General features: G+C 44.1%; 1 protein-coding gene across 2 annotated transcripts in view; it reads right to left on the bottom strand.

The window, feature by feature from the left end:
• dgkz (diacylglycerol kinase zeta) overlaps positions 1 to 16,589 on the bottom strand; it is a 186,108-nt gene that overhangs the window by 135,971 nt on the left and 33,548 nt on the right. Inside the window, exon 1 of one of the 2 annotated variants that reach the window (XM_062967950.1) lies at positions 13,428 to 13,869. The exons of the other annotated variant lie outside the window; for it this stretch is intronic. Within the exon in view, the coding sequence (XP_062824020.1) occupies positions 13,428 to 13,489 (62 nt within the window). The 5' untranslated portion in view covers positions 13,490 to 13,869. Of the gene's footprint in view, positions 1 to 13,427; positions 13,870 to 16,589 lie in introns of those variants that run through there. 2 annotated transcript variants of the gene reach the window in all.

Genomic DNA, 16,589 nt, shown 5'->3' with positions numbered 1-16,589 from the left:
AAGATAGCGAAGACAGAGGACCTTCATCCTCGAACTACGAGGGATCGCATAAGTAAGTAAGTAAGTAAGTAAGTAAGAGGGGTAGCATGACTTCCCCGGATCTAGACACTATATTTCTATTGATGCAGGCCAAAATCCCGTTGGCTTTTTTAGCTGCCAGTTTCAATTTCTCCCAAGTCATAGTCCAAAGCTCAAACCACTACACCATGCTGGCTCTCAATGATCACACATAAACAAATACAGCAAGCGACACATTGCTTCCTAGAATACCCTGCCCCTGACTGTAAGCAGTGCACACATGTGCAAAAACCCAGGCATTATCGCAGATATGTCACTTGAGTCAAGACCTTGGCTTGTGTCAACATGAAACATATGCCTAAATGATTTAAAAGCACACAAACAGCACTTCTTACAAGTTTGTTCTGTATGCCAGTAGGATGCAGTTAATACGGTGTCTAAAATATATTTGAGTGTTTGTTATTAAGCTGTTTTGTTATTCACTCCAATATAAAGATGGGTAAACAATATAGCTGGCCCTCCACTTTTGCCTGTTTCACATTTGTAGTTTCGATTATTCACGAGTTTGATGTTTCCTGCTTCTTGAATGTGAGGGTGCTATTGAGAAGGTGTACATGGCGTGAGTCTCTGTTCCAGCAGGTATCTATCTTCCTTTTCCAGGCAAAACAGAGACTTGTGGCACACAGGTAAAAGGCGGAGCCAGCCCCAAGATGCTTAACTTTTCCTTTAGATGGGGAGGAGATCAGAGGATTGTTGTATTGGGGCCAGGCTTTGGCACAGCAGGTGCAGTAAACCACCAGCTACAGTAAATCTTGCCAATTGAAAGGTTAACTGTTTGAAGTCTGGGTCGGGGTGAGCTCCTGGCCTTTAACTCAGCTTCTGCCTACCTAGCAGTTTGAAAGCAAAATGTGAGTAGAGAAATAGGTACCGCTGAAAAGCGGGGAGGTATTAAGGTACCCATAAGGAAAATGCCAAAAAAATGCAGGCAATTCGATCAAGTTTTAAAACAAAGCTCTTTGGCAGGGAGGTGGAGCGACACCCCCCCCCCCGGACTGGTACCGAGCACAAACCTCCAAGATGCTGAAGATGGAAAAAGCCTATATATACCTCTATCTATGTACAATTGTCTGTTTTGTCAATGTATAGACAGCATTAAATGTTTGCTGTATATGTGTGTTCTGTGATCCACCCTGATCCCCTTTGAGGTGAAAAGAGCAGAATATAAATACTGCAAATAAATAAATATTGTTTTTAGTGTTGTTAGCAGCTGTGGTTTTCTTTTTAGAGAGATAAAGCAGGATATAAATTACTACTACTACTACTATTGGAGGGGGCAGACTGTTGACCTCTTCTGGAGATTCTGACAAAAGCACACTGCAACACTCTGTTCTAGTTTGTCTGTTTTTCCTCATTAATAGCTTTTGTCACCTTGACCACACATTGATTTTGCTTGCCACTTGTGTCCCAGTTTTCATCTGTTAAATGTTGGAAGGCATGGAATAGGTACTGGGCATCAGAGGGAAAGAGGGAATACCTGCTTCAAAGTGAGGATGCTGGGCTGTGGAGTAATCTGGAAGGAAAGCATTCCTGCAATTGTACATGCTTCCTTGTAAAATTCCCTAACTGGGTAGTGAGTAGAAAGAGAGTGTCCTTGAATTACTTTGATGGAGCAGGAAATGAAGAAGCCAGATCTCACTTTCTGCAACAAAGAAACAGTAGCTAACATGTGAAGGTAAAACATTTCACTATATAATAAAACGTTGGGGGAATGGGACAGAATATAGGGGACTGGATCTTGTGCATAGATATTGTGGACAATCGAAAAGAGCTTCTGCCTCAGAGTGAACAATAAATAAAATTATGATTGTGGATCAAAAGTATTTGTAAAAGCTCCCGGTGATGCAATGGGTTAAACCCTTGTGCCAGCAGGACTGCTGACCGAAAAGTCGGTGATTCAAATCAGAGGAGCAGAGTGAGGTCCCATCTGTCAGCTCCAGCTTCCCATGCAGGGACATGAGAGAAGCCTCCCACAGGATGGTAAAACATCTGGGCATCCCCGGGCAATGACCTTGCAGACAGCCAATTCTCTCACTCCAGAAGCGACTTGCAATTTCTCAAGTCACTCCTGACACAAAAAAACTTCAATAAGTGGGAGGTATGGGGTGAATGTCCAACTTCTCAGCATTTACACTGCATGTTGCTGGCAAAATGTGATTTCCCAAGTTCTGCTGCTCTTTAGTAATGAATAAAGCAATGCTGCCCCCTATCTGTGTCTATTAAGAACATTTTAAAAAGCTAGTATGGAATAATGTACTGTATTAATTTCAGGAGAGGACACTGGTATACTGCAAGTGTCTGGCTGCAAAGAACAGTCAATGAATCCAAGGAAACCCTTGTTTGTTCTGAATTAATTTAGTACCAGAGGTGTTGTTTCACCGAGACAGGTCCTGCAGTTTGTGACTGTCTGGATGGGTCCTCAGTCTCCAGGATTTTAATCCAATGTTCAAACCACTATACCACGCTGGCTCTCTATACAAATCTTTTAAAAACAGTCCTGCACAACATTAAAACTACCCTAGTTTGTAGTAACCTGATGGTTTTAAAATATTTCAACTTAATGATGCAAGGACAAGGGTATTCCAGCCTCCCTGGGAGCAACCATTGGGTCATGGGCATCAGAAGAGCGGTTAGGAGGCAATATTCCTTCTTCCCTGTTCTGCAAAGGTTGTTACTTTCCCGGCTGTTGCTTTCCCTTCTCCGCCCCCTTGCTGAACATAGGCTGCTCTCCTTTTAGCATAAGATCTGTCCTGTGTCTTGAGTCAAGGAAGCCATATAGAGAGAGCCTCCTCAGTGACTGGTAACAGAGACCAGAATTCTGCCAGCTGTTTCTCTGTGTGGTTGTTTGCTTATTTTCTCCAGAGAAACTCCTGCATGTTGGCAAGCTTCATGACAGATAGTTATTCAATAGGTGAAATTATTTAATGGTGAAATCATTCCTAATATGGAGCCAAAGGCCTTAAGGGGCATTCCATCAACTATTATGATGTCTTCCAAGCCACTTAAAATGGCATACAATGACAAAATTAAAAGAGGTCAATTATACAGAAGAAGCTAGAGCTTGTGTAATACGCCACACCTACTGGAATCTCCTCTTTTACACAACTATTACAGGTACAAGAGTCCTGTCTTGGTTTTTACCCAGCAACTCTACCTAAGCACAGGAGTCCTACCAGGATGATTGGATGGGCAAACCTATGCATGTGTCCTCTCCTTAGAGTACATCATAGATGTACTCTAAAAGCCATGTCTTTGCTATATGTGTGGTTTTACTAGGGACTGTAAAGAGGCACCCTTTCCCACTCATATAAATATATAGAGTAATACAGTGGAGGTGAGATGATGGCACTCCATAAATCACACTTACTGTACAATATTGGCACATTCAGAATTGTATATGAAGCCAGGATAAGTATGAGGGAAACTGCTGCTGTATAAATAGAACATGCTTAGAACATGATTAGACATACAAGGTGATGGAGCAAAATGTGGGAGTTCTGGGGGGAAGTGTAGGATGTAAATGAAGATTTATTGCTAACCACAAACTTCCTTGTTAAATCCTCGTGTGCTGTAAAAATACCAAATAATGGTAAATTATTATTACAAGATTTTGATTGCTAAGTATGAGAAAACAAATACTTGCAAATTAGTCTTATTAGGCTGAATTACTGTTGATGTACAATCTTCACAAATAAACTGACATGTATGACATTTTTATGAGAGGAAAGAATGCTAATATATTTAAAGAAAAATGGCCTTCCCCTTTAAAGGATTCTATGATATCTGAAATGCAGATTCCAAATACAGTATGCTCCCCATATCTTCAGGAATGGTATCTGCAGTTTCATTTCCTAAGCCTTCCAGTACAACTCTATAGCAGTCATTCCTTGAATTGCATTTACTATTATCTGTGATTTTCACTAATAATCTGAGAACTAGTGAAATATGCCATCCAGTAATTGCCATCTGCTCACCCACAGAAAACCATATTTAATAATCTAGAGCCACGGACCTTATTTTAGGTCTCACAGCCCACCAGTAGGCCACGGCCCACAGGCTGAGAACCACTGTTCTAGAGAGCAACCAGTTCTCTGCCTTGAAAGGGCCATTGAATCAATGAATGGAGAATTCATGGATACAGAGGGTCAACTATGTATTTTTACATGGCAATCAGTGCTTTCTCGTTTTTACTCAGGTTGGGTTCCCAAATGTTGTTGAATGACAATTCCTGTCACTTTTGATTATTTGTCATACAGATTGGAGTAATGGACTGGATGAGGGCAAATAAAATTGAAACTTAATCTAGAGAAGACAGAGGTACTCCTGGTCCGTTGGAAGGCAGATTAGGGAATAGGAATCCAGCTTGTGCTGGATGAGGTCACACTCCCCCTGAAGGCAGGTCCGCAGTTTGGGAGTGCTCCTGGATTTGGCGCTGAACCTGGATCCCCAGATGTCGGCATTGCCCAGGAGGGCCTTTGAACAATTAAAACTTGTTCACCAACTGCACCCGTTCCTTGAAAAGCCAGATCTGGTCACAGTGGTACATGCCTTAGTTATATCCTGTCTGGATTACTGTACTCTACGCATCTATGTGGGGCTGCCTCTGAAGAGTGCTCAGAAACTGCAGTTGGTCCAAAAAGCTACAGCCAGGTTGCTAACTGGGGCTGGCTACAGGGAACAGACAACCCCCCTATTGCAGCAGCTCAACTGGCTGCCAGTTTGTTACCGGGCACAATTCAAAGTGCTTATTATAATCTTTAAAACCTTGGACGATTCAGGTCCAGGCTATTTGGACGACTTCATCCCCTTGTACGAACCTGCCCAAGACCTGAGATCTCCAGGAGAGACCTTTCTCTCGATCCCACCTCCATCTCAAGTTCGATTGGTGGGAAAGAGAGAGCAGAACTTCTTGGTGGCTGCCCCTCAAAACTGGAACTCCATTCTTCCCAGGGAAGCCAGAATGGCCCCCTCCCTGCTGCCCTTCCAGTGACAGGTTAAAACCTATTTATTCAGACAGGCTTTTAAAGAAGCCTTTGCTGCTGTGATTTTATATGCTTTTATGGTTTTAACCTGAATTGTTTTAATATTAATGACATTTAATACTGTTTTAATATTTGTATATTTTAAGTTGTATTGTAATGCTTTTAGTTGTGAGCCACTCTGAGTCTCCATGTGGAGAGAAAAAGGGGGTTGTTATTATTATTATTATTATTATTATTATTATTATTATTATTATTATTATTGTGCGGTTTTCTGGCATTGTATATTTCTGCCATTTCTGTGACTGTTCATTTGTATTTTGATTCCGTAGCCCACTTGTTGATGGATGTCCAGAATCAGCAGCATCCACCGCGGTCCTTTTTATCCTGGGCGACAACCGAGCCAGTATAGACTTTGTTTTGGTTTGATTCTCCATAATGCTAATGGGTTAGGTGCTCTTAGTTCTACTCCTCAGCTGAGACCTCTCTGGCTTGGTTGGACCTGCCGGTAGTTACACTACCGCCAGCACAGCTGATTTTGTGATTTTGTGAAACGAAATCCAGCATATCTATCTTGTTTGCTCTGTCATACTTTTATAATAATAATAATAATAATAATAATAATAATAATAATAATAATAAAATAATGAAGGTAGTGGGAATTGAAACCCAACAGTACTTACTAATCTGATGTTGGGGAAGGGTTAAAGGATATTTTAAAATCAGATATCTACAAGCTTTGTATCTAAATTCAAAACCCACTATCTTGACTAAACAGAACAAACTGCAGCCTTCCAGATTTTACTGTATCACAGCACACGCCAGCTCTAGTCATGTCTCATGATGAGGAATACAGGAATTATAGTCCAACACCTGGAGGGCCACATAAAATTACACGGAGGGCTAGATTTGGCCCACAGGCCTTGCATTTAACAGACCATGGACATTGGCTTGTAGGTCTCTCTCAAGGCTGCTTTCCCCCCATAATATTTAAAAACTACATGAAACTGCTGGGAGATTTTGTGTTTTGAAATTGGATGCCATCCTGGTGATGCCGTACAGCTCTAACACTCCAGATACCGGCTATGCTTATAACACTTAATTCTACCTCTCCTTTTCCACGAAATCCAAGGAAGCTATCTCTGTACTACACCAATGCCTACTGTCAGTAATGGACTAGAAGAAAGCAAACAAATAAAAACTTGATCCAGACAAGACAGAGGAGCTCTGGGTCAGTCAAAAGGCAGATCAGGGTCTAGGGGTTCAGCCTCTGGTGGATGGGGTTGCACTCCCCCTAAATATCAGGTTTGCAGCTTAGACATGCTTCTTGACTGAGAACTGAGCCTGGATGTCCACGTTTCAGCAGTGGCTATGAGTGGTGTTTGGACAGCTAAAACTGGTGTGTCTGTTTATTAAGATTTGGCTACAGTGACAGATGCCTTGATTATATTCTGTTTGGATTACTGTAACACAGCTTACAATAGGCAGGCATGGCTTCATCGTGCCTAGGCACAGAAACACATAAAAGACCACTTTGCATCCTAACTGCTACTGCCCTGACCTTAGAGGGAGAAAAGAAGAGGCAGTATCTATCTACTGGATTTAATTCCCTCCACCCTGCCATTCCCCTTTCCTTATGTGTTTTGTCTTATTTAGATTGTAAACCTGAAGAAAGAGAAATGTTAAATTAACAATCTGTATGTTGCTCTCAGAGTCTCTGTGACTGAAAAGCTGGGTATACTGTGTTTCCCCGAAAATAAGACAGTGTCTTATATTAAATTTTGCTCCCAAAGGTGCACTAGGTCTTATTTTCAGGGGATGTCTTATTTTTCCATAAAGAATTCATATTTATTGTTGAACAAAAAAATGAACATTTATTATATACTGTACAGTACCTGTCATCACAAACCAGCATAATCAGACAAACTGTGAATCCTATCAAGAATTTCTTGTTGCTACCATTATTTCCATGCACAATAATCTATGGTACGTACATTTACCAATCCTGCATGCTCTGGTGTTCTGTTCGGTGGGCATGCTTCTAAACAAAATCTTTGCTAGGTCTTACTTTCAGGGGAGGCCTTATATTTAGCAATTCAGCAAAACCTCTAATAGGTCTTATTTTCAGAGCATGTCTTATTTTTGTGGAAACAGGGTAAATATTCTAAACAAATGAATAATAAATATATGGGGCTACCTCTGGAAGCTCTTTCAAAACTGATGTGGGTTCAAAATACTGTGGCTAGGTTAGGTCGGGCTTTAGCACAGCAGGTTAACCAACAGCTGTAATGAATCTTACCAATCAAAAGGTTGGCAGTTTGAAGCCCGGGCCAGCTCACAGCCCACCTAGCAGATCGAAAACAGCTGTGAGTAGATAAATAGGTATTTTAATGGCACCATAAAAGAAATACCAGAAAAATGTTGGCAATCAAAATAAGAGGGTTGGAGCAACAGCACCCCTTCCCTCCCCAGTGGCTGGAATCTAGCACAACCTCCAGGACGCCAAAGATGGGAAATGCCTATATACCTTTATCTGTTGTCTGTCCTGTCTGTGCATAACAGCATTGAATGTCTGATGTACCTTAGTCTTGGTTATCCGACATAAACTGGCAGGCAGAATGTTGGATAAGTGAAACTGATGGATAATAGGGAGGGTGGCAGAAGTAGGAGCCTCTTCCCCTGTTGCTGGGGAAGAGGCTCCTCCTCCTCCTCCTCCTCCTCCTCCTCCTCCTCCTCTTCCTCGGCAGGCAGGCCATCAAGGAAGAGGAGCAGGAGGAAGAGGACAAGTGGCGGGGGCAGTGCAACCCCCAAGCTATCTTTCCACTGAGGGATAAATATCTTTTTATATAAGAACGAATTTGGCTTTTAGTGTGTTGTGGCAGATAAGGATTTTAATGAGATGTGTGTTTTTAAAATTATTTTTGAAGCATCTTTTAATGCTGTTTTAAACTTGTTTTTAATGTGTTTTTTAAAAGAATTTTATTTTAAGTTTTGTATTAAGAGGTTTTAAAACTGTACTGTGATTTTCTAAAGTTGTATGCTACCTTGGATCCTGTGCTGGGAGAAAGATAAAGGTAAAGGTTTTCCCCTGACATTAAGTCTAGTTGTGTCTAACTCTGGGGGTTGATGCTCAACTACATTTCTAAGCCGAAGAGCCAGCGTTGTCCATAGACACCTCCAAGGTCATGTGGCTGGCATGACTGCATGGTCTTAGGTCTTAGGGTGGATAACGGCACCGTTAACTTCCCGCCAGAGCGGTATTTATTTATCTACTCACATTTGCATGTTTTGAACTGCTAGGTTGGCAGAAGCTGGGGCTAACAGTGGGAGCTTACCCTGCCCCACAGATTTGAACCACTGACCTTTCAGTCAGCAAATTCAGCAGCTCAGCAGTTTTATCTGCTGCACCACTGAGGGCTCTTGCTGGGAGAAATGTGGGATATAAATAAGACAAATAACTGAAGTAGTTAATTGGATGTAATTTATACATTCTTTTTAGAAAAGAAGGCTCTCTTTCCTGTACCCTAGTTTGAGCTGGATTCAGCTGACCTTGTGATAAATGCTGGTGGGGAAGGGGGCTGGGTAGTGTGCTCAATGATACCTCCATCTTCTGTAAATCTCTGTTCTCTTTATTGTGAAACGACAGATCCCCCAGAGTACACAGGTGATGAGGTCAAAGCAATCATGGAGTTGAGGAGAAGAGGAGGAAGTAAAATATGCTGGAATACTGTCATGCAAAACAGCAGAAGAAGGTGGTCACATGAGTTGCCCGAAGGCTAGCTGAGCCATACAGTAGCCAAGTATTCAACCTGTTTGGCTCAGGAGTATCTTCATAATATAATGCTGGAAGAGTACAAATCAGTGGCCTAGTTTCAAAGTAAGAGTGCGGCCACTAGGAAGGACTCTTGCATTCTCACCTAAAACAATGTTAAGCTTGATAGGAGATCAGAACCAAGAGCCTTCTGTGGTGTGATAGTTTTCAAGTCCAATTCAGGCCACCATAATTTAAGAGAGATATTGACAAGCTGGAACTTGTCCAGAGGAGTGTAACTAAAATGGTCAAAGGGCTGGAGACCATGCCCTATGAGGAGCAGATCAAAGAGCTGGGCATGTTTAGCCCGCAGAAGAGAAGGTTGAGAGGAGTTGAAAATGACCTAAGGACACACAGCAACAAAGGACATGAGAGAAAATCTCCAAATTCAGGCATTTGTACAGAAGAAAACCTGTTTCCAAGTCACTTAGAGTCAAGAATGATCTCAAATGATTTGTGGGCAGGAAGTTACTTTTTTGAATATTTTCAGCCTGCAGAGCATTAAGAAATTGCTTATTACTATATTCTTGGGGAATGCAATGCCAAAACTTGCCAACTATTAACTTGCCGGCTGCTATGAACTTGAACAGGTTGGAATTGCATTATTTTGCATTGAATACTTCATATATTAAATTCTAATTTATCTAGCAACGGGTTTATTTTGTATTTGCCCTGTTTATTCACCATCCTACAAGGACATTTTAAAAATGTTAAGTGAAACTGAGTGAAGGCAATAATCCAAATGTAAACAGAAAATCAATCTCTTGTGAATGCTTCTAGGATCCCAGGCCATTTCATTAGTTGGGTTTGAATGAATTGTACACATCCCTGCAGCTTGCCCAGATGTTCCCTGATGTTCTTTGAGTATGTAATAAACATTTTGTTCTGTAGACATACTTGCAAGACATCATATTCTGCAATTCTCAATAGCTTGACATATACAGTGTTTCAAAATGATGGGTCCAGTTTCAAAGCAGTAAATGTCACGATAGCAATATGTTACAATTACACAAAAAGTTACAAATGGTATTATGAGTTATCAAGTTATTGCATTTTACTAACCATTTTGCGCCAGAAACAAATCATCATCATCATCATCATCATCATCATCATCATCTCCACAAATGAAGAATATCTAATTCGGCCTTATATTGCAGGATCACCATCCTCGCGCAGGAAAAAGCATCTAGCAGTAATGTGTTGTCGAAGGCTTTAATGGCCGGAATCACTGGGTTGTTGTGAGTTTTCCAGGCTGTATGGCCATGTTTCAGAAGCATTCTCTCCTGACGTTTTGCCTGCATCTATGGCAGGCATCCTCAGAGGTGAGGTCTGTTGGAAACTAGGCAAGTGGGGTTTATGTATCTGTGGAAAGTCCAGGGTGGGAGAAAGAACTCTTATCTGTTTGAGGCAAGTGTGAATGTTGCAACTGATCACCGTGATTAGCATTGAATAGCCATGCAGATTCAAGGTCTGGCTGCTTACTGTCTGGGGGAACCCTTTGTCTCAATCAGGGCAAACTAACACCTCCCAAGAAAGGATTCCCCCAGGCAGGAAGTAGCCAGATCTTGAAGCTGCAAGGCTATTGAATGCTAATCAAACTGATCAATTGCAACATTCATACTTGCCTCAAGCAGACAAGAGTTCTTTCTCCCACCCTGGGCATTCCACAGATATATAAACCCCACTTGCCTAGTTTCCAACAGACCTCACAACCTCTGAAGATAGGATGCCTGCCATAGATGCAGGAGAAATGTCAGGAGAGAATGCTTCTGGAACATGGCCATGCAGCCTGGAAAACTCACAGCAATCTAGCAGAAATCCTTTGAAACTCTATGCACCACCCTTTTAAGGGGCAAGAGTTCATTCATGGGCAGTTAGTGGTTGCAGAGGAGCCACTTCTGCTGGCAGGACTGATGACTTGAAGGCTGGGTTGCTGACCTGAAAGTTGCCGGTTCAAATCCAACCCGGGGAGAGCATGGATGAGCTCCCTCTATCAGCTCCAGATCAATGCGGGGACATGAAAGAAGCCTCCCACAAGGATGGTAAAAACATCAAAACATCTGGGCGTCCCCTGGGCAACGTCCTTGCAGACGGCCAATTCTCACACTAGAAACGACTTGCAGTTTCTCAAGTTACTCCTGACACAAAAAAAGTGGTTGCAGAAAAACAGCAATTTCAAATAGGGTGCATCGTTTTGAAACACCCTGTAACACTTGTATATTTTTACTGCAATTGTCTCTCTCATACACATGTAGACACCCCACACCATCCCTTCTTGTACTGAATGGGTTTTCGTTGTTGCTTTTTCTGCTTTGCTTTTGTATATGCACACCAAACTCTGATAACTCAAAACTTTACATCTCTGTGGTTTTAGATATGGAAACCATGTCCAACCTGTCCTCTTACTCAACATGCATGCTTATTTGCGCTCTCCAGTGGCAATGTTGACTTCACCTAGGAAACCACACCTGTTCCCTGGCAATGAGAGCAGCCGTCACATCCCTCCCTCAACTCCCTTCTTTGCTTCTTTGCAAAACAAATGGGCTTTACCACCATCTCTCTCTTCCTCCTCGTCCTCGTCCTCCTCCTCCTCCATTTTTCACACTTCATGAGAGATATCCAATGCAGACGCATTCTCAGATTGAAGGATGTCCTTTTCAAGTTTCCTCACAAAAAGGAACTTTTTCACATTCAGGATGCCTGGAACTACTTCCTCTGTTTCCTCTCCTCTCAGAACATCTAGGTGTCATAGATTGCCAAGTCCCTGCACTCTTTGGAAGAGAAAACCTACAGCTTCTATGATTCTACAACATTGAGTCATGGCAACTAAAGCAGTGTCAAACTATATTACTGGTAATTCTACAGTGTAGATGCACCCAAGAGCACTTTTTCAGCTTAATCACAAAAGGGACTTTTGAAAGTATTTTTCACATTCAAAATACTTGGATCTGCCTTTTCCTGCCTGTTTCCTTTCCTCTCTGGATACCCTGGGAGTCACAGTTTGGTGTGGTCCCAGCACTCTTTGATAGAGAAGGCTAAAGGCCTTCTAAACCAGTTGTTCTCCAGATGTTTTGGCCTGCAACTCCCAGGAATCCTAACAGCTGGTAAACTGGCTGGGATTTCTGCACCAAACTTGGCACAAAGAACCCCCCTGAATAACTCCACCTACTAGAGGGGTTTGAGGGGACTGACTCACCATAGTGGGAATTGTAGTTTAGCCTACAGCCAGAGAACACACTGAACTCCACTGATGATGCATCTAGCGCAAACTTGCCCAACATCACAAACTTTAAGTACGGATGGAATTTCATGGGGTTAACCTGGCATGGTGTCAGTTGTAGTTAATCTACAACCTTATGCATTTTTGTAGAATTAAAAAATAGACTTTTCCAAATAACCCGGGCAACGTCAGGTACCCAAGCTAGTGTGTGTGTGTATAGACCAGGCATGGACAAACTTGGGCCCTCTGGGTGTTTTGGACTTCAACTCCCACAATTCCTAACAGCCTACCGGCTGTTAGGAATTGTGGAAGTTGAAGTCCAAAACACCCGGAGGGCCCAAGTTTGCCCATGCCTGATATAGATTGATAGATATGTTGTCGAAGGCTTTCATAGCTGGAATCACAGGGTTGTTGTGTGTTTTCTGGGCTGTATGGCCATGTTCCGGAAGCATTCTCTCCTGACATTTCACCCACATCTATGGCAAGCATCCTCAGAGGTTGTGAGGTATAGACTGATAGAGAGAATAAATCTATCTATCAATCTAGAGGTTGTGAGATAGATAGATAGATAGATAGATAGATAGATAGATAGAGGTAAAGGTTCCCTGACATTAAGTCCAGTCGTGACCGACTCTGGGGGTTGGTGCTCATCTCCATTTCTAAGCCGAAGAGCCGGCGTTATCTGTAGACACCTCCAAGGTCATGTGGCCGGCATGACGGCATGGAGCGCCGTTACCTTCCCGCCAGAGCGGTACTCATTGATCTACTCACATTGGCATGTTTTCGAACTGCTAGGTTGGCAGAAGCTGGGGCTAACAGCGGGCGCTCACTCCGCTCCTGGGATTTGAACCTGGGACCTTTCAGTCTGCAAGTTCAGCAGCTCAGCACTTTAACACACTGCGCCACCACCAGGGGCCCTAATAGATTGATAGAGCGAATCAATCTATCTATCAATCTAGAGGTTGTAAGATAGATAGATAGAGATAGATAAACTTTTGAAAAAGTTATGAAAGCACCAGACGCCTTTGTGACTTTTGTCCCACTCTGTGCTTTTTTTTTTTCCCCTTCCCGACCGGAGGCGCATTTCCTTTCAGGGCAGAGAGCGATCCCCACTCGAGTCGCAAAGGCGCTGCAACCCTCTGAAGGCAGAGGGCGAGGGGCTGCCCTGCTCCAGAGACCTCCCTTCCTCAGCTCCGTTGGCGAAGGGAGGGAGGAAGGAAGGAAGGAAGGAGGGAGGGAGGGGAGGGGAGAGCCCTTGGCCTTTCTCCTTCCACAATGGCAGGATGTAAACAGCCGAGGCGTCGGGGGAAGCCTGCGGGGAAGAGGCGGCTGAGCAGCCTACCTTGGCGGGGGGCTTCTCCCGGGGGGGCTCCGCGGCACGTCCCACGACTTGTGCCACCACATCGGTCCCGAGGGGAGCCTCCTCTTCACCGGCCGCGGGGCTCCGGAGCCCGTCCCAGCCGACCAGCAGCAGCAGCAGCAGCAGCAGCGTGGCTTCTCCCGCTCGGGGCCATCGGGGCAGTTGCTTTGTCCGCCCGGTTCCTCTTTCTTCGGCGCTTCCTGCCAAAGGGGAGTCGCGGGGAGGCTCGGGCCCGCGCCGGGTGGAAAACCACGCACGTACACACACAGCAGCAGCAGCAGCAACAACAACTCCAGCCTCTGGGAAAGGCAGGGACAATCCTTGACGCAGAGGAGACGCTTCTCCTGGGCAAGTGGGAACACGTTCCCGCCCTACGAGGCTTGGGGAGGATGGAGGGAGGTCGCCTGGAGGGGCATGACGCGCCTCCTCCCAGCAGCAGGGATTTGGCCCCAAGCACAGCCGAGCCGAGCAGCACCCCTGGGGGAGGAAACCTCCTGAGAGCCCTGCAGGACTGGGTCAGACCTCACAGAGAGGAGGAACTCATCCTGTTAAAAGGCTCCTGGGACACTCCCTCCATGTGGGAACCCAGCCAGGCGTCTCTCCCTTCGCAGATCTTGCCCTGCTGCTGCCACCAACGCAAGGCCCTGGCAGAATGATGCTTGGCCTTCTGATTAACCAACCTGTTGTCAAAGGCTTTCGTGGCCGGAATCACTAGGTTGCTGTGAGTTTTCCGTGCTGTATGGCCATGTTCCAGAAGCATTCTCTCCTGATCTTTCACCTGCATCCTCAGAGGTTGTGAGGTCTGTTGGAAACTAGGCAAGTGGGGTTTATATATCGATATGTCCAGGGTGGGAGAAAGAACTCATGTCTGTAAATGTTTCAATTGGCCACCTTAATTAGTATTGAATAGCCTTTCAGCTTCAGCGGATCAATGGCTTCAAACTACAGGAAAGGAGATTCCACCTGAACATCAGGAAGAACTTCCTCACTGTGAGAGCTGTTCAGCAGTGGAACTCTCTCCCCCGGACTGTGGTGGAGGCTCCTTCTTTGGAGGCTTTTAAAGCAGAGTCCAGATGGCCATCTGTCAGGGGTGCTTTGAATGCGATTTCCTGCTTCTTGGCAGGGGGTTGGACTGGATGGCCCATAAGGTCTCTTGCAACTCTACTATGATTCTATGACTCTAGGTCTGGCTGCTTACTGCCGGGGGAAATCCCTTGTTGGGAGGTGTTAGCTGGCCCTGATTGTTTCCTGTCTGTCATGAAAATGAACAAAATTTGGCTCTGAAATCAGGAGGGTAAATAAAAAGCAACACTCTGAAAACGGGGAGTTCCAGACATGAAACAATCAGGGCCAGCTAACACCTCCCCACAAAGGATCCCCCCAGCTAGGCCTTGAAGTTGAAAGGCTATTCAATGCTTATCAAGGTGGCCAATTGAAACATTCAACACCTGCTTCAAACAGACAAGAGTTCTTTCTCCCACCCTGGACATCATTCCACAGTTATATAAACCCCACTTGGCTGTTTTCCAACAGACCTCACAACCTCTGAGGATGCCTGCCATAGATGTGGGTGAAACGTCAGGAAAGAATGCTTCTGGAACATGGCCATACAGCCCGGAAAACCCACAACAACCCAAACCAAGTGCTCTGCAGACTTTCTTACTTTCCTACTTTCCTCCTTCTTTCCTCCCTCCCTCCCTCCTTCCCTCCTTCCTTCTTTTCTTGATAGCTGTGTTGGCTGTATGACAAATCAATAAATCAAATAGTTGCCCTGGGGACTAGGACTTTGCCTCAGAACATACTCATATGCCCTATGAATTATAGAATCATATAGTTGGAAGAGACCTCGTGGGCCATCCAGTCCTGCCAAAATGCAGGAAAATCACATTCAAAGAACCCCTGACAGATGGCCATCCAGCCTCTGCTTAAAAGCCCCCAAAGAAGGATCCTCCACCACATTCCAGGGCAGAGAGTTCCACTGCTGAACAGTTCTTACAGTGAGGAAGTTCTTCCTAATGTTCAGGTGGAATCTCCTTTCCTGTAGTTTGAAGCCATTGTTCCGTGTCCTAGTCTCCAGGGCAGCAGAAAACAAGCTTGCTCCCTCCTCCCTATGACTTCCCCTCACATATTTATACATGGCCTTCATCATATCTCTTCTCAGCCTTATCTTCTGCGGGCTAAACACGCCCAACTCCTTAAGTCACTCCTCATAGGGCTTGTTCTCCAGACCCTTGACCACTAGTCGCCCTTCTTTGGACGAATTAATAATAAATAATAAAACTGTATATACCACTCTATCTCCTCAAGGGACTCAGGATGGTTTCCAACATAGCAAAGGAAACCTTACAATGACTTAGAACCATACAGCCACTAAACATAATACAATAATGAACGTAAGTACACAAAACATACAAATCAAATCAGCCACAGAATTAAAAAGTAGTAACTAGTAGGATTCCAGCTTATCGAAATCTCCCTTCAACTTCCCTGGATCTAGACAGTATAGTCCTATTTATGCAGGCCAAAATCGCATTGGCTTTTTTAGCTGCCACATCACATTGTTGGCTCATGTTTAACTTGTTGTCATATGTACTGCTGTTGAGCCAAGCGTCCCCCATTCTGTATCTCTGCATTTCATTTTTTCTGCCTAAGTGGAGTATCTTGCATTTGTCCTTGTTGAACTTCATTTTGTTAGTTTTGGCTCATCTAGTCTGTTAAAATCGTTCTGAATTCTGCTCCTGTCTTCCAGAGTATTAGCTATCCCTCCCAGTGTGGCATCATCTATAAACTTGATGATCATGCCTTCTAACCCTTCATCTAAGTAATTAATAAAGATGTTGAACAAAACCGGGCCCAGGATAAAACCCTGTGGCACTCCACTCATTACTTCTTTCCAGGATGAAGAGGAAGCATTGGTGAGCACCCACTGGGTTCGTTCACTGAACTATGAGGTACAGCTTAAAGAGCTCAGCATGTTGATCCTCCAGAAGAGAAGGGTGAGAGGAGACATGATCACCCTGTATTTGAAAGGATGTCATAAGCAAGAGAGAGCAGGCTTTTTTCTGCTGCCCTTAGGACTAGAAGTCGGAGCAATGGTTCCAATTTCAGGAAAGGTGATTCCACCTGAACATTTGGTAGAACTTC

This window comes from Anolis carolinensis, chromosome 1 (genome assembly GCF_035594765.1).
Source record: "Anolis carolinensis isolate JA03-04 chromosome 1, rAnoCar3.1.pri, whole genome shotgun sequence".
NCBI lineage: Eukaryota > Metazoa > Chordata > Lepidosauria > Squamata > Dactyloidae > Anolis > Anolis carolinensis.
The sequence above is the reverse complement of the archived record's forward strand: the minus strand, read 5'-3'. Positions and strand labels throughout refer to the sequence as shown.